General features: G+C 36.9%; 1 protein-coding gene across 1 annotated transcript in view; it reads left to right on the forward strand.

The window, feature by feature from the left end:
* acaca.L (acetyl-CoA carboxylase alpha L homeolog) overlaps window positions 1-19,348 on the forward strand; it is a 253,393-nt gene that overhangs the window by 42,456 nt on the left and 191,589 nt on the right. The window contains 5 exon segments of the mRNA XM_041581952.1: window positions 767-913; window positions 7,058-7,246; window positions 8,326-8,426; window positions 8,604-8,692; window positions 11,737-11,861. Of these exon segments, the coding sequence (XP_041437886.1) occupies window positions 767-913; window positions 7,058-7,246; window positions 8,326-8,426; window positions 8,604-8,692; window positions 11,737-11,861 (651 nt within the window).

Here is a 19,348-nt window from a genome sequence, read left to right on the forward strand (position 1 = left end):
TTACATAAGAAATAGTTGTTAAATATAACAATATACATTTTCTCATAAATAAAGTCAATTTAAGTAAAAATTTCCATGGAACAGAATGCTAAAAATGCTGTTATAGATGTAGATCATCATGGGACTTCATAAAAAGCAGACCTTGCATTAGTAAAGTATGGGCACTCCTGTTGTAGAGACTTCCAGCATCTATTTTCATGTAGAGCACCGGTTGTCTCCTCTTTTTAACAGAAATGTTAAGCATCACCTTCTGGTTGTTTTGGGTATCACATTTTGGGGCACTAGGTAAGAAAAAAAAGTCTGAAGACTTTCCCGTAGAGAAAGTGCACTTACAGTTTTGATTTGCTATGTAGCACCCAAAACAACTAACCTTATAGTTCAATAATATTTAATAATAGTTTTGTTCCATGTACAATGCACTTTGATTATGTATGTATGTACGTATATTTTTATTTGTATAGCGCTCCTTGAGGGCAAAGCACTGTGCATTTTTAGAAATAAAAATCACATAAATATAAAATATAATTACAATACAGATTAAGTGCTCCGTGTCTAGGAAACAAAAGGCTAGTGGATCCTACCCCGTAGGGCTTACAGTCTAAATGTAAATGGGAAGGTAACATACAGACTCAATTCGGAGGGTTGTAGGTTACAGTTTGTTACACTGTTCTATAAGTACCAGTTCCAATTTCAGGTGTTATCCAGGTGCTCCCGGAGCAATCGTTTTATTTTTAACATGCTTCTTCTTCTTTTTTTTTATTATAAGGCTGAACTTCACAGGGGCCCCCTTCCTCTGATTCACAGCACGGCCCTTCAAGGAGAGAAACTTCATCGGGTGTTTCACTGTGTTCTAGATAACCTGGTCAATGTGATGAATGGATATTGTCTGCCAGAACCCTACTTTAGCAGCAAGGTATGTGAGATTCATCTTATATTCATCTTATTCATCATATATATATATATATATATATATATATATATATATATATATATATATATATATATATATATAGTGAATAAAGTACCCCTTTTGTAAAATATAGGGATATTATAAGTTACAGAGGAGTTTCATGACCATATAAAAACACGAGGCCGAAGGCCGAGTGTTTTTATACAGGTCATGGAACTCCGAGGTAACTTCTAATATCCTCATATTTTACAACTGGGGGTACATTATTTATTATAATACACAAATTTCAATGAGTCATGTGACAGAAATGACATCAGAACTCACCGTTTATAACTGATGACATCAGAACTCACCGTTTATAAGGATATAATTTACAGGATATTCATGGCTTTTGTGTATTATATATATATATATATCATATGTCCAACTGGAGGCCCAAGGACCATTTGGGACCCTTCAAGGGATATTTATGACCCCCTTTTGCCAAATCAATTAAAAACAATTCTAACTAAAAGAGTTGTATATTAGCATAAATGATGCAATGTACAAGATACAATATGCTTTGATATTAGTGTTGTCTTTTACAACAATGTTTTAAATCATTTACTTTGCTCATAATGAGGCATATATGTACAGTACTTATAGGGGATCTCCAACCAAGAGCTCTTATTACATAGATGAAAGAGAATGTAATTCATGAATGTATAAACTAAGTAAACAATATCAGTTGTTTAATGTTATTTAACTTTGTTAATTGCAATTACAAACAGTATTTGTTTATCCCATTTTATTCTCTGCTTTGAATTCTTTATACAATGCAGCAGAACTCTGTTCTCTTTTAGGTCTGTTGTGAAATGAAAAACTGTTTTTGGGTGGAGATCCTTTTTGTGTGTTGGACTGGGCTGCCTAGGGCATTAGCACAATACATTTTACATATCATATTCACCCTGAGAATCTATTAATAAGCATGCAATGCCAGTTCTGTATACTCAAACTAGGCATGCGCCAAATCCAGGATTCGGCCACTTTCAGCAGAATTCAGATTAGGTGGAATCCAAGTTCCTGGCTGAACTGAATCCGAATCTTTAAAATCATGTGACTTTTGTCATACAAACAAGGAAGTAAAACATTCCTTGCATATGCAAATTAGGGTTTGGGATTAAGTTTGGTTTTCTGCCAAATCTTTCATGAAGGATTCAAGATTTGATTGAATGCGAAAATAGGAGAGTCGGTGCATCCCTATCTCAAGTATATAAAAGCTGTGAAAAGCCAACACAAAAATAGCCTGCTAGATGTATGACCTTATGAGGGAATGTAATAAAAGTTGTAAGTGTCAAAAACATGGGGTAATTCGTTATTACATCGCAAACTGTAATTGTGCATTCATTTTTTTAAAGATCTGCTTGAAAGATTTATTTATTTATTTTTTCCTTGACAAAAAAAAATCACTATGAATATGGACCACTCAGGCCTGATACTGATCAGTGGAGGACATTTATAATAACATCTGACTGAGCTGAGCTGCACATTTTTTCTTTCTTTATACTGCATTCAGGGAGGTGGCACACATTTTCCCCTCCAATCAAGTGCTTGTCCCTGTGCAGAAATGTGTTGATACCCAAACCACTTGGTATTAGGCCAGGTGCACACCATCATTTAGAACCTGCTCTTTCACACTAATGCGCCTATCATGGAGAACTTCCTGCAGCATGTCTTCCCTTCAAAGGTCCCCAGTACACAGCTTTCTTCAGGGAAAGTGACTGGCATTGCACGAAGCATAGAAACACAAACCACAGCATATGTGAGACAAACCTCATTGCCTTCATATTTGATAGCAGGATGTTTCCTTGAAGTGACAGGCAACATATTATGCACCAATCATAATACAATTCTCTGGTCCCATGAACATTCAAATAACTCAGCACAGAGTGCTGATCAGTGACAATTTACTTAGACAGCCTTAGGTAACATAGGCCTAAAATAAAAGAATGCACAGAAAGACTGTCCTTTTTACACTATTTAAGCAAGTGTTTTAATAAGTAATATAGTGTATATATAGTGGGCTATACAGGCCAATGGGGTTAACAACCAGCTATTATACTAGAGCATTGGTTACATTTAACTCTTAACACTTATGGCTGGGCCTTTGCACAGTGGAAGAAAAGGAAACGTGGTGTAGGGCAACTACAGCTCCCACAGGCTACTGTGTCTAAACCGAATAAAGAAAATGGCGCCTGGAGGTTCTTGCAAATCAAACAGAACAGAATATTTTATTTGTCAGAAACAAATAATCCACAGGGTTACGTACTGTATAGTGCATACAGACAATGCGGATTATATTCACAGACTAGGACAGTACAACAGAGCCATTTGTATATGAATCCCCTGAGGATGTGTCAAGGCAGTACAGCCTCCAGACCACATGTGTTCTGAATCCCACCCAGTGGAGTGGTCAGAGAGGAGATCGTAAAGCCTGACACCCTATCCACTGTGGTCCATTCACTATAGGCAATCTTATAGTCTAGGGAAGCTACTCCCTGCTACAATCATTAATGGAGCACACATCTGCTCTTTCTCTTTTCTCTCACTATCTTACTCTCCTAGGGAGTACTATAACAGATAGTGACCCTGTCACTAACTAACCTCGTTCACGGGGTCCCTGCTCCCCGACTTATCTCTCTATACTGTATTGTACTGGTCCCTCTAGGGCAACTTGGCTTTATTGGGCCTTGGTGTACCCAGGCTCAGTGGAAACATCCAGATGTGTCAGACACCAGGAGCCAAAGAGGAAGATCCACACCTCACTCACTATACCAAAGTGTGGCAGGAAGTGGTCCCAACACCTCTTGGCCAATAACTGTGATATGTAAATTACAGCTAGCTACAAGGGCATCTGCCCAGCAACTAGGGAAGATCAGGAAGTGTAGGGATTTAAAGCCATAGGGGCACATTAACCCTATGGGACCCTACAATAGTATACAGCAAACTCTTTCAGTGTCTATCGGTTTAGGTTGTATTAATAGATCACTAAATAATAATAATTTTAGTATTTATCCATTCAAGAAATGCTGCTGGCACATAACTTGCTTCTCAATCCTCACAGCTGGTATCAAGCTTGGCATTTGCTCACACACCAGATGGTGTGAAGCCTACATAAAATTGCCCTTGAGGTATTAAACTAGCACTCAAAGCAGTCTAAGATTTGTTTTATTTTCTTCACATTTTTTTTTTTTTGCTGGATATTCGTAGCTAAATTCACAGTAACAATGCTACACTTTGAAATCATATTTTCTTGCTTGCGTATACATTTCTTTTCACAGTTCTCTATGAAACTAAGTCCCTATTATATTATATGAATAAACGACTACTGCTTGTGCTGCTTCATTTTCCAATATCTTGTTGTAACACATAAACCACTAAGAAATATTTCCTGCATGACTTAGCAATACATCGTATATGCTCAAATATAAAGTTATGCTGATCTAAAGATACAGTCATATCAAAAACTTTGAGAACCCCTCTTAATTCTTTGGAGCTTTGTTTATCATTGGCTGTGCTTTCAAAGTAACAACTTCCTTTTGATATATAACATGCCTTATGGAAACAGTAGTATTTCAGCAGTGACAAAGTTTTTTGGTTTAACAGAAAATATGCAATATGCATCATAACAAAATTAGACCGGTGCATAAATGTGGGCACCCCCAACAGAGATATTACATCAATACTTAGTTGAGCCTCTTTTTGCAAATGTAGACGCCTATAGCTTTTGATGGGTGTCTAGATTCTGGATGGTGGTATTTTTGACCATTCGTCCATTTAAAAACTCTCCAGTTCAGTTAAATTTGATGGCTGCCAAGCATGGACAGCCTGCTTTAAATCATCCCATAGATTTTCAATGATATTCAAGTTGGGGGACTGTGATGGCCATTCCAGAATATTGTACTTCTTTACTCCTTCTGTAGATTTTGAAGTGTATTTAGGGTCATTGTCTTGTTGCAATATCCAACCCCTAAGTAACTTCAACTTTGTGACTGATGCTTTTTAAACATTATCCTGTAGAATTTGTTGATATTGGGTTGAATTCATCCGACCCTCGACTTTAACAAGGGCCCCTGTCCCTGAACTAGCCACACAGCCCCACAGCGTGATGGAACCTCCACCAAATTTGACACTAGGTAGCAGGTGTTTGTCTTGGAATGCAGTGTTCTTCTTCCACCATGCAAAACGTTTTTTTGTTGTGTCCAAATAACTAAATTTTTGTCTGGTCAGTCCAAAGTGCGCTGAATTGTAGAACGATGTACAGATACACCATCTGCAGAAAGATGTTCTTGCAGGTCTTTGGTTGTCTGTAAAATGAAAGACATACCACTGTTATCTTTATGTTGAAAGTGGAGTAAATTATTATGCAGGCTGAGCGGGGTTCCCAAACTTTTTCATATGACGGTATATGATTGGAGATTTCGACTGACACCAGCAGTCTGCTGATTAGCATATGTGGCCAAAGCATTAGACAATTGTTTGATATTCCAGTATTACAGTGATTTTGTTTGCCTATGTTCTGAGTCACTGAAAGTTCTGAATTCCTGGATTGAATGCATGCCCCTGCAACTTGACATTTGTCTACCAAATGATTTTGTACAATTTAAAGCAACAATTTTTATTCTGTCAAGTACTTCTATTGACTTGAGAACTCTTGAGTTGGGTAAGGAAATAATTTTAGTAGATGCCGATGAGAACCTTGTGCAAATAATGAATATTTGAGATTGAAAGAACACGAGAAATGGTTCTTGGGATTTCTTGCTAATTTTAATCTATTAATAATAAATCTTCCTCTTAGTTCAGTTGTGCTCTATAAGACAGATTTTTATATTACTGCCCTAACTACTGGTGAGTGTTTTGAATAGGGCAAACTTTTACCTAGCCTGTTAAGGTCCTAAGGCTGGACAAACAATTTTATTCATAAGACAAATTTGTGGAGTATTCTTTTTCTGTACGGCATATTAGGATACATTTCTTGTACAGGTATGAGGTCCGTTATCTGGAAACCTGTTATACAGAAAGTTCTCAATTACGGGAAGTCCATCTCCCATAAACTCCATTTTATCCAAATAATCCAAATTTTTAAATATTATTTCCTTTTTCTTTGTAATAATAAAACCTTGTACTTTATTCAAACTAAGATGTAATTAATTCTTATTGAGGCAAAATAAGCATATTGGGTTTATTTAAAGGTGATGTAAATGCAAAAAAATAAAATCCCATTTTTTTTACTTTCTTTATTGAAAAAGAAACCTATCTCCAATAAACTGTACGGTTGTTATAAGAAACCCAACTGTATGCAGTGAAATTCCCCCTTCATTTACTTGCTCTGACTGCTGCAGATAGGAAACCTCAGACGATCTCTAACTGCTCTGCAGGGAAAGGATCATACTTTCAAAAGGCAGGGGGAATGGACTTCCCAGAACTCGAGCAGCTTTGTTAGTTTCCCTGTAGAACAGCCGGCGACCATATAGAGATTCAGAGCAAGTAAATGAAGGGTGAATTTCACTACATACAGTCAGGTTTCTTATAAAAACTGTACAGATTTTTTAATTGAAGTATATTGGAGATAGGTTGCGTTTTCAGTTAATAAAGTAAAAAGGGTGTTTTACTTTTGCCTTTACATCCTCTTTAATATTTCCAACTCCAGCTGCAGGGACAAAGATCATGGAGACAGATTTAAACAGATAAACTGGGATTCTATTTGGAGGATTTTTTTGCTGCAGCCACTGGTTCTGGAGAGTTGGAGAAAGTTTGTATTAAACAATACAAAACAGGACCCAGTGCAGTATGCATATTCTGATTATTAACCAGTCTTGCTGTATCTGCTTCGATGGCAGATATTATTTGACTTGTGCACTTTTGAGGGATATTGTACTAACCATTATTTTGGAAGGTTGTTTGATATGAAGGTTGTTTTGATTATATATGAGTACAATATGGCCAAACATGGATAACCAGATTGCACCGATTCCTGGATCTGCCTACAAAACTTCTGAACTTCTCTGGATGTGTTTGAAAATGGTTCAAAAACAAACCATATGTATTATTTTTTTTCACAATAAGCATAACATTTTTTTAATTATTATTTTCCTGTCTGTTTTTTAGTTAAAAGACTGGGTTGAAAGACTGATGAAGACCCTAAGAGACCCATCTCTACCTCTGTTAGAGCTTCAGGACATAATGACCAGTGTGTCTGGCCGCATTCCTCCAAATGTAGAAAAATCAATCAAGAAAGAAATGGCACAGTATGCCAGTAACATTACTTCTGTGTTGTGCCAGTTTCCCAGTCAACAGGTAGTAGAAAAAAAAAGTTTTTTAGTTTTTATCATATTCCCTTGATATTTCATACCTCATTCTTATAGTCTTAAGTGTTTCATCCTTGTTCATATCATATTTCTCATTTTTGTGATTTTTTAAGCCCTGACCTTTCCAGTTGTTCTGGGTAAATAGATATGCTGTGCAAAATAAACAATTTTTCTAATATAGTTAGCCAAAAATAAATGCATATAAAGGCTGGAGTGACTGGATGTCTAACATAATGGCCAGAACACTACTACCTGCTTTTATTCATAAGACAAATTGGTTTCCACAGATTGGTTACCAGGCGGTAACCAATCAGTGACTTGAGGGGGGCCACATGGGTCATATCTGTTGCTTTTGAATCAGAGCTGAATGCTGAGGATCAATTGCAAACTCACTGAACAGTTATGTACCATGTGGCCCCCCTTCAAGTCATTGACTAACGAAGAGTTAGAGAGCGGAAAAGCAGGAAGTAGTGTTCAGGCTATTACCGTATGTTACACATCCAGTCACTCCAGCCTTTATACATTACATCTTTGCCTAACTAACTATATTAGAAACATTTTTTTTATTCTGCCCAGTTTTTATTTTTACACTGAACAGTTCCTTTAAAACCTGAAAGTTTTTTTGCTTAATTGTGCCTTTATGTTTGTGCCTTTAAGTTTCTGTATAGGTCATTTCTATGCCTGCCTTCTGCTGTTATTGGCTTCTTCATTTCTGATTATGCCCATAATGAAAGGGGACAATATAGTATAGATTTGTAGTGTTCATTTCATTAGATTTTAGAAATTCTTAGGGTAAGAGGGGGTTGTATAGACTGGAGAAAAGAATCATCACTGCACATCAAAGCGATGAACAGTCTCTAAAGCACTGTGTAAATTTGTCGGCACTATATAGTAAATATGTAAGAATATTCAAGCAAATTACACAAAGGGAAACAATTTAAAACTGGATACTGACCACCACAATCTTTTATATAAATATAAACCTAAGTCATAGCTTTCATAATATTATTATTCTTTTAAAATCGTGCAAGAACTGGTATTGAAACATGCTTTCTAACTTGTCTCCAGATCGCTAATATACTAGACAGCCATGCTGCTACACTTAATCGTAAATCTGACCGAGAGGTTTTCTTCATGAACACACAGAGCATAGTGCAACTGGTTCAACGGTAAGCTAAATAATCATATACAGTACTTACTCTTGGTGTTAAAATTGAGTGATGTAGGAATAAAATATTTTATATGCATAAATCAAATTTGTTTTTAATTCTATTTATGCAGCCTTTTTATTTACAGTTTATTTACAGTTTCATTACAGTATTGCTAATAAGATCATTTCTTGTCAGGTACCGAAGCGGTATCAGGGGGCATATGAAAGCAGTAGTTATGGATCTGCTCCGTCAGTATCTGAAGGTGGAGACGCAATTCCAGCATGGTATGCCTTAAAACAAATTTTTTTATGTATATTAAAGGGATACTGTCATGGAAATTTTTTTTCAAAACACATCAGTTAATAGTGCTACTCCAGCAGAAATCTGCATTGAAATCCATTTCTCAAAAGAGCAAATAGATTTTTTATATTTAATTTTGAAATCTGACATGGGGCTAGACATATTGTCAGTTTCCCAGCTGCCCCCAGTCATATGACTTGTGCTCTGACAAATTTCAGTCACTCTTTATCACCCCCCTCCCTAGCCTAACAACAGAACCAAGGGAAGGTAACCAGATAGCAGCTCCCTAACACAAGATAACAGCTGCCTGGTAGATCTAAGAACAGCACTCAATAGTAAAATCCAGGTCCCACTGCGACACATTCAGTTACACCGAGTAGGAGAAACAACAGCCTGTCAGAAAGCAGTTCCATCCTAAAGTGCTGGCTCTTTCTGAATGTACATGACCAGGCAAAATGACCTGAGATGGCTGCCTATAAACCAATATTACAATTAAAAACATACACTTGCTGGTTGAGGAATGACATTTTATATTGTAGAGTGAATTTGCAATGTAAACAGTGTAATTTAGAAATAAAATCATAAAAATCATGACAGAATCCCTTTAAGTGTCATTTTGACAAATCTGAATACATGCAGTTAGTGATGGGCGAATTTCCGTCGTTTCGCTTCGCTGAAAAATTCGCGAATTTCGCGAAATCGCGCTGGCGTCTCGTTTTCGATGTTTTTTCAACGCCGGCGCCCGTTTTTGACGCCGGCGTCCGTTTTTTCGGAAAAATTTTTTTTGGCGCCGGCGAATATTTCCCGTGAATTTTCGCGGGCGTTTCCCGAATTTATTCTCTGGCAGCGAATCGCGCAAATTCGCCGCGAATTCGCGCCTGGCGAATAAATTCGCCCATCACTACATGCAGTCTATTTGCAGTTGTATTTTTTTTTAGAGGGACTTTAAAACCCTCTGCTCTCTGTGTCTGTTCAATTCTTAAAGAGATACTGACATCAGAAAATAACTTTTTTTACTATCTATCATAACATTGTCTTTGAATGCTATTTATAATTTTGCCATAAAAGTATTTGCCTGATGCTTTTACTTTACCTTTCTTACTACCCTGTTCCTCTATGAGTGGGCTGCCATATCTGTGCAGCAGTAGTCCTTTAGCATTAGAAATTTTAACGGACAGGTTAAGAAGGGACAGTCAGGTTGGCAAAACAGTCAGGTTTAGGAACTTCAAGTGACAATTACTTACAAAAACAGAACTATCAGTGAAAAATGTTCAACATGACCTATAGGTAACTTTTAATGTAGATTAATATTTTGAAAAGAAAATTTTTAGTGTCAGTATCACTTTAAGTACCAATAGCCTTACAATTACATACTCTCTTAAATTATCTACAATAACTTTTATACTGTAATTGTTACTCCAAAGAGGAGTATTGTGTAGGCCCCCAGTAATTTTCATAGTGTTTGTGATGGCAGGATAAGATGAGGCAATTATTTAGAAAATTACAAAAGGGAAAAATGTAACACCAGATGATTGAAAATCCATCCTGTTTCCTAATTCTACCTTGCTATCCATCTTATCTCATTGTAACCACAGTTCCCAGACAAACCACATGGAAGCAGTAGTACACTGGATACAAAAAGAATTCTTTTAGCAGCTGTTCGATTCCTGAAATGTATTCTTGTTTGTATAGCAGTGCTGAAGCAGTTCTAAGAATGTGTTTTATTTGTTTAATTTTCTGTTCTTGGTTTGGTGTTTATATAATGTGTTGTGCTTCTTTAATAAAAAAAGAAAATAGCAATCTGCTCATGTTTAATTAGAGCCCGCTGATGCTCAAATTCCACTTTCTGCAAAGGACCAAGGGATTGTGCTGCTTATGGCTCTGTAACAAATTAGGGCCTTAGAGATTTTAGTGAAGGGTGATGAAATAGCAGAACTAAACAAATCAATTAAGAATACAGCTGTCAAATAATACTAATTGTATATTAACAGGTACAGTTAAACCTTCATGCCTAGGAAATAACATGTGCTGTATATATATTAACCCCATGTTAAAAAAATATCCTGCACAGATCCAGTTTGACAATAATTATTATAATGCAGAGTCGTTACTTAAAGGGATACTGCTCCAGCAGAATTCTTCACTGAAATCTGCATTGAAATCCATTTCTTAAAAGAGCAAACAGATTTATTTTTTTTATATTTAATTGTGAAATCTGACATGGGGCTAGACATATTGTCAGTTTCCCTGCTGCCCCAATCATGTGACTTGTACTTTGATAAACTTTAGTCACTCTTTACTGCTGTACTGCAAATTGGAGTAATATCGCCCCCCCCCAGCAGCCTAACAACAGAACAATGGGAAGGTAACCAGATAACAGCTCCCTAACACAAGATAACAGTTGCCTGGTAGTTCTAAGAACAATACTCAATGGTAAAAGCCAAGTCCCACTGAGATTGATTCAGTTACATTAAGTAGGAGAAATAACAGCCTGCCAGAAAGTAGTTCCATCCTAAAGTGCAGGCACAAGTCACATGACTGGGGCAGCAGGGAAAATGACAATATGTCTAGCCCCATGTCAGATTTCAAAATTGAATATAAAAAAATCTGTGTGCTCTTTTGAGAATTGGATTTATGTGCAGAATTCTGCTGGAGCAGCACTATTAACTGATGCTTTATTATTGATTGATGCACTATTAACTGAATAACTTTATGGGAGATGGCCCATGGGCTGATTCAGAGTGTCCTGTCACTCCTAGTGTTTTCCTGCTGGGAGGGTGGTCAACAAAATGCTCGGAATCCCAGACATTCATTTCTTTGATAATTGACTGCACTCGCACTAATAGAGTTGCTACACATGCAGAATACAAAATTTTCCATAGGCACTTATGTAGTTATATTTCTTGGCTGGTGTTTCCCAAAGAGGAGCACCAGTTCAGGGGAGATTTAATTCACTTAGAGATTTAATTAGGCTGTCCCTTGTTTGAGAAGAGGTCCATTCTTAACTAAATTTTTTGTCTGGTTTCAGGTCACTATGATAAGTGTGTCTTTGCTCTCCGGGAAGAGAATAAAAGTGACCTGACAATGGTGCTGAATTCTATTTTTTCCCATGCGCAAGTCACCAAGAAGAATCTGTTAATCACCATGCTCATCGTAAGTTACTTTAGAGAACAAACACAAGCGGGATTAACTGATAAACACAGCCTTTTGGTGCTGTTGTGTGATTTATACACTTCTATTTTTGTATTCCATAACACATTGCAATGTTATTATGATTTATTAAAGGGATACTGTCATGGGAAAACATTTTTTTTTTTCAAAATGAATCAATTAATAGTGCTGCTGCAGCAGAATTCTGCACTGAAATCCATTTCTCAAAAGAGCAAACTGATTTTTTTTATTCAATTTTGAAATCTGACATGGGGCTAGACATATTGTCAATTTCCCAGCTGCCCCAAGTCATGTGACTTGTGCTCTGATAAACTTCAATCACTCTTTACTGCTGTACTGCAAGTTGTAGTCATATCACCCCCTCCCTTTTCCCCCCCAGCAGCCAAACAAAAGAACAATGGGAAGGTAACCAGATAGCAGCTCCCTAACTCAGCTGCCTGGTAGATCTAAGAACAACACTCAATAGTAAAAACCCATGTCCCACTGAGACACATTCAGTTACATTGAGAAGGAAAAACAGCAGCCTGCCAGAAAGCATTTCTCTCCTAAAGTGCAGGCACAAGTCACATGACATGGGGCAGCTGGGAAATTGACAAAATGTCTAGCCCCCATATCAGATTTCAAAATTGAATATAAAAAAAATCTGTTTTCTCTTTTGAGAAATGGATTTGCGTTTTGAAAAAAACATGTTTTCCCATGACAGGATCCCTTTAAAGTCAAGTGCTATTTTGAATCTACAAGGTTTGGCAGTTCATCTCTATACCTCCCAACTGTACCGTTTTTCGGGGGACAGTCCCGCTTTTGACAGCTCAGCCCGCAGTCCAGGATTGTTAGTGAAATTACCAGAGTTTCTCTTTGATCTCCTGCACCACATTGCAGAAAGGACACTTTAAAGGAACAGTTTAGTGTGACAAAACAAACTTGGTAAATAGGTAGGCTGTGCAAAATAAAAAAATATTTCTAATATAGTTAGTAATGTAAAATGTAATGTATAAAGACTGGAGTGACTGGATGTGTAACATAATAGCCAGAATATATATAGTTAGCCAAAAATGTAATGTATATAGGCTGGAGTGACTGGATGTCTAACATAATAGCCAGAACACTACTTCCTGCTTTTCAGCTCTATAACTCAGTCAGTCAGCGACTTGAAGGGAAACCACATGGTACATATCTGTTCAGTGAGTTTACAATTGATCACCCAGCATTCAGCTCAGATTCAAAAGCAACAGATATGACCCATGTGCCCCCCCCCCCCTCAAGTCTCTGATTGTTTACTGCCTGGTAACCAGGGTAATCAGTCAGTGGAAACCAAGAGAGCTGAAAAGCAGGAAGTAGTGTTCTGGCTATTATGTTAGACATCCAGTCACTCCAGCCTATATACATTACATTTTTGGCTAACTATATTAGAAACATTTTTTATGTTGCACAGGCTATCTATTAAGCCAGTTTTTATTTTTACACTGAACAATTCCTTTAATGTCAAAAATGTGATATCGGGAGAGAGTTATAAAATAGCCATTGGTTTATTAATGCCAGATTAATTTGTTTTGTTAATAACTTTCCCCTATGTACAGTGTCAGTACATCAAAGAATTTTTGGAATGCTGCTATCTACTAAATTTCAAACTTACTGCATTACTTTCTGCTTGTTTGTCTGGATTAGAAAGGTTATTTTCCTTAGCACTAGCTAGGTAATGCAATACATCCCTAAACATTAGACTAGTAATATCCTTACTTAAATTACTAGATGCATGACTGTTTTTCTGTGTGAATTTATAAAAACCCTTTTAATGTGTTTCCAAACTTTAGACTAATTTTGTCTGGTTTAGGGTTACCATCAGTGCCTGTTTCAGGGGGTCAGGGCCAGTTTCAGGAACTTGATCCCTGGTAAAAAGTCTCCCTAAACAGAGTTTCCACCTGCAGCTATTGGCACAGAAATGTCACTATTTTTTGGGCACACAAGTCTGCTAGTTGGGGAGCTGCTTTTGCGTTAACAGCAACAGAATTGTGACAGCAGCACTGCGACAGCAATGGTGACAACAATAAAGCATCTGATTGTAATGGAATTTCCAGAATCCTCTTATTTGCCTTATCATTTGGTCAAGTGGGGTGATCAAAAAGTAGTATGCCTGAATAAAAGTTTACACAGTGTCTATGGATTTCCCTTTAGAATTCTTTATTTAAATTGTTTTCTTAGGGAAAAGGGTACAGAAAGGAAAAGAGAAAAAAAAAGAAAGTGGGGAGGGGGATTCAGGGATATGCAATAAGTATCAAATAAAGATATCTATACAACTAGAAAACAAGAATGACAACAAGTCACTTCTCAAATAATACTTTAAAATCTTTTAACATTCAGTTACTAACTATTAAAGAGTCGATAGAAGTAGTTTTAGTATTTTAAGCCAGTGTCTATGGATTTCACCTGGAAATCTCATGACCTAAATTTTGTATTACTTTCATAGTAACAACTTGTCTGTGTTTTCAGGCCAGGATTTGTAGAGAGGCCACCAAGGCCTGGGCCTAGGGCAGCAGTATTTTAGGGGGCGGCATGCTGCCCAACCACACCCACATTGGTTCAGAAACACTGGGGATGCGCAGGTGATGTGATAGGTTTTTAAATTTCCTGTGCGCCAATCCCATTGCTCTGGTCCTTATGATGAAAATTTGAGCGAATAAAAGGGAGGGGACAGGGACGGTGAAAGACAGCCGGCCTAAGGGCGCCTGCTATGTAAATCTAGCCCTGTGTGTTTTCAGTGCTGTTTAAAGTTGTATGGGTGTGCCCCTATGATATTTGTGTTTAAATGTTAACTACATCTGTCATTTAGGGATCATTAAACCACACCCACATACATATTTAAATACTCGTGGAACATATATTCTTCATAGTTTGTCAGTGCCTTGTAGTTTTGAAAACCCTTTTTACACCAGGAACCCTGTGAATTTGCTTTTGCTAAATACAGTTCAACAAGAACATTTAAAGGAGTGGTTCACAAATCTTTAGTATATTATAGAATGGCCAATTCGACCCTCGATATTCGACCATCAAAGTTAAATCCTTCGACTTCGAATATCGAAGTCGAAGGATTTAGCGCTATTCGTTCGATCGAACGATCGAAGGAAAAATCATTCGATCGAACGATTAAATCCTTCGAATCGTTCGATTCTAAGGATTTTAATCCATCGATCGAATGATTTCTTCGCCCAGAAAAAGCTTCCCCATAGGCTTACATGGACTTCGGTAGCTTTTAGGTGACGAACTAGGGGGTCGAAGTTTTTTCTTAAAGAGACAGTACTTCGACTATCGAATAGTCGAAAGATTTTTAGTTCGAATCGTTCGGGTCAAAGTCGAAGGTCGAAGTAGCCAATTTGATGGTCGAAGTAGCCAAAAAAAAACAATCGAAATTCGAAGTCTTTTTTCCTCTATTCCTTCACTCGAGCTAAGTAAATGGGCCCCCTAATGTTATTGCAATTTTTTTTAACGATTTTTATTTGACCAGTAATTGTACTAAGTCAAACCATCTCCACATTGATCAAATATCACGTTTACAGTGTTACAGACATTTCCATTGCATTGGGGCGATGGAGGCAATATGGAATAAAATATATAATCCTTATATCTTGATCCTATTGTTACCATTATTGCTTAATCTTCCCAAAGTAGTCCAGGAGATGGGATGGTTAATACAATTGGTCATAACAACATTTTATTGCGCTTATTTATATAACCATTAATCATAAAAAAGGAGAAAAGAAAAAAAGAAATAAACCATGTCAGTGGTTATAAGAAGAGAAATAATCAAATACTCTATAAGGTTTCCAATAACTCTACGACTTGGTTTGGAAAGAGTTTTTATTTCTATATTTGCACAGCATAATCCAATTTACAGGGTTTATTGCTACTTTTTATTACTCTGCTTTCTGTTCAGGGCTTCTCCTATTCAGTCTCTAATTCAAATCAGTGCACTGTTGCTAGGGTAATTTTTGACCCCAACGACCAAATTGGCAAAATTAAAAACTGCAAAGCTGCTGAATAAAAAGCTAAATAACTCAAAAATCACAAATAAAAAAAAGCTAATTGCAAATGGTCTCAGAATATCACTCTCTACATCATACTAAAACATCTCAATGTGAACAACCCCATTAATAAAATACTTTGAAGGACAATTAAAGCTTCATGCCACAATTCCTAAGTTGGGCCCATTTTAAAGATCTGTACCGTTCTATTAACCCATCAAATGTAGGGATGTAGTCACAACTCCTATATATATGACGAAGCAACTTGGCATAGCAGTACTATGTCTTATGTACAATATTTGGGAAATTTATTATAGGCATGTGTGTCGCAGCAAGAGCAAATTACTGGGAAATGAATAAGATGCTATATGTAAGACATGTGGATGACCAGCATTTACTTTGCAAACAGCTGTGTACCTTTAGATGTATACACTAGCTCAGCAGGTAGATGACATGCCTGCGTTTAGATGTTTCTCTTAATGTTTTAAGTAATAATGTAATAATTTGTATTCATAAATTTATATAAGAAGAAAAGTGATTATTCCCTTTAATACATTGCTCTTATCGAAGCTGTTATGTTGTTTGGGGTCTGTTTATGGTCTTGTATGGTAGTGAGCTGTTTACTGCTAGATTACAGCTACAATCATAAAACTGTTGGAAAGTGATAGACACTCAGTGTCGGACTGTGACACCAGATGCCCACCTAAAAATCTTTGACCAGGGGCCCACTAAGTAATCTTAGACCTAGGGCCCACTCTCACTACTATTATTCTTCCTCTCCTCACTCAACCACTATTCTCCTAGTCTCTTTTCTTAGCATACTATAATCTATTATTCCATCTATTAAGACACTTATTGAAATAGGGAATGGCCAGGAAATAGGCCAAAAGTCTAGCAGCATGAGTGCCGCTGACACCTGGGCCCACCAGGACTTTTCCTGTACTCCCTGTGGGCCAGTCCGACACTGGAAGTACTTCACTAACAGCCATCATCATGTAGGAAATGCATAGTGAGCATTTTCGTATCCTAAAGCTTTGTCTAAGGCTCTAGATTATCCTCAAAACTTACATTATAGGAGTGCTGGTCAGCATCTCATTTATGATTATTTTCCTGCTTGCATTTAGTGCCCTATGCTCTGTCAGATGCAAAATCCAGCATCAAAAGAGAAAAAAAAGAGTTGGAGAGCAAAAAAAGCAGGAAAAACTTTCTGGGGGAGGGAGGATAGCCACAATATGGACTGGCAGCCCTACAGGAGGCTCTGTTTTATGCAACTATTCATAAGTTCCTGCGTTGAGGCCACTGAGAACAACATCCAAGGGGTTGGTGAGCAACATGTTGCTTGTGAGCCTATGGTTGGGGATCACTGTTCTATAGCAACTGAACAGGTGTTTATTTTATATTCAAGTTTAGGTCAATGAAAATATGTTGCTTGCTTTATCCTAGTGCAAAACATCTGTGTTGCATTTACCTTGTTCTATGTCTATGTAGTCTGTATGAAGTTAATACACTAAATAAAATAAATGTACTGCACTGACTTTAGGCACATCAATATATAATATGAAGTATCAGGATATTGGCTGTACTTGAACAGTAACTGTTTTATGTTGCTACTTAGACGCATGGAAACAAGATGTGGATTTGTACTGGCGCCTGAATATAGCTTAGGATGGGAAACTGCACAAATGCACATGCTTATGTGTTCTCTGTCTGTTTCAATAATGAAAGCTGAATTGTGTTTCTCTGGTTTCATAAAATGTTGCTTTAGTTCCAATTTATTGCTGTTCTAAATTCTGCCAGCAGGTGACACTGTGGTCCTGCAAATTTCAATGCATTTCCATTTGTTCCTTTAGCAGCTTTTTGCAACATGCATTTTATTCCCATTCTAAGGTTGTAGACATGCTTTTATTTCCCATTTAGATTGTATATGCGTCTAGAGCATCCCTTTCTAATATACACTATACTCATAGTTTTATACCTTGTTAAATCCCAGATTTCGTTTTCTGTGCTGGCCCCTGTTTGAAGGTTGGTTATATGGTTTAGTTGGGTTTTTAAATCTCCTTTGTATATTCTGATAGGGCTCTTGGCCTGTTTTCATTCATTTTTTATGAGTAAAGATGTAGGGAAAATATTTCATATGAATATATTTTATTCTGGGTTCTTAATTGGCAATCATGTACTGACAAATTCTGTTTCTGTTAGAAAAAACCCTAAGAATTCATATACTGTTTTAATCTTCTTTTTTTTATGCAGTTTTTTCCACTTTGGATAAGATAATATTCCACTCACAGCAGGCATAGATATTTAAAAAATAGTAATACCCGATAAGAATAAGATAAAATGTTAACTTATGTCTAGAAAATCCTGTTTATTATAGATAGTTTTTATACTGTGGTTCTTTAATATATATGTCCTGACTGACCGGAACTTTTAGCTGTAGGAACCTTTAAACGAGAGCAGCATATCCGCAGATTAACGTTTATTTTTCAAAGGTAGAATTTGAAAAAATTCGAATGTACTCATAACTCGAATGGAAGATTATTTATGAAAAAACTCGAAAGTCTAATATTTGATCGAATAGTCCTGACTCAAAAATTCGAATCAAGTTTTCCTCCAAAAAAAAAAAGTCTGGAAGGCAATTAACATATTCAAATGGTTCAATGGACCTCTGCCACTGACTTGTAAATTAACTCGGTAGGTTTTAGGGGGCGAGTATTCGAATTATAACGGTTTCCGTGGTCGAGGTATGATAAATCTCACATTCGAATTTACATTGAAATTGTTTCTTTTAAATTAGAATTAAAAAAAAAAATATTCGAAAATTCTAATTCTAATTTACCATTCGAACCTTAATAAATTTGCCCTATACTGTATATTATAATATTGTACCTTGCAAGAACAACAATACAAACTGCAGCAAAGCAGTAATATGGCTGAATGGCTCCACTGTATTACATATCCAATATATGTTGCAATGCAGGGCTGCAGAATCAAAACCCAACAAAATTGAAAAATGTAAACATTGAAATAGTAGTGAAGACTGTGATCTTGGCCTTGATTTTTTTTTTTTTTTTATGTTTTTAATTTGTGACATGGAGGGGGGCCTGCTCACTGCTTGGCAGTGTGATTCTAAGTAACGCTTGCCTTAAGAATCTCATTATTCGAACACAGGACCACATTTCCTCTGAGAATTCTGGAGTAGCTTTGAGCTGGGCCTGTTCATTTCTCAAGCAATCATAGCTGCGTGATGGAGAGAGAAAATGGCAGCTGTTCCCAGCTCAGGCCTTCAATTTTCTTCAGAGTCCAGCCACTCAAGTGTGTAATTACACAGCGATGACGGGGAAGCGTCAGGCCTTGTCAGAGAACTGGTTGCAGGCTTTTGCTCACTGACTTTGAGAGTGAGGACAAGCAAAATTCAGTGGAACCACCTGCATTTTTTATGTGCACCTTGTATGG

The sequence above is a fragment of the Xenopus laevis genome, chromosome 2L (genome assembly GCF_017654675.1).
Source record: "Xenopus laevis strain J_2021 chromosome 2L, Xenopus_laevis_v10.1, whole genome shotgun sequence".
Classification (NCBI taxonomy): domain Eukaryota; kingdom Metazoa; phylum Chordata; class Amphibia; order Anura; family Pipidae; genus Xenopus; species Xenopus laevis.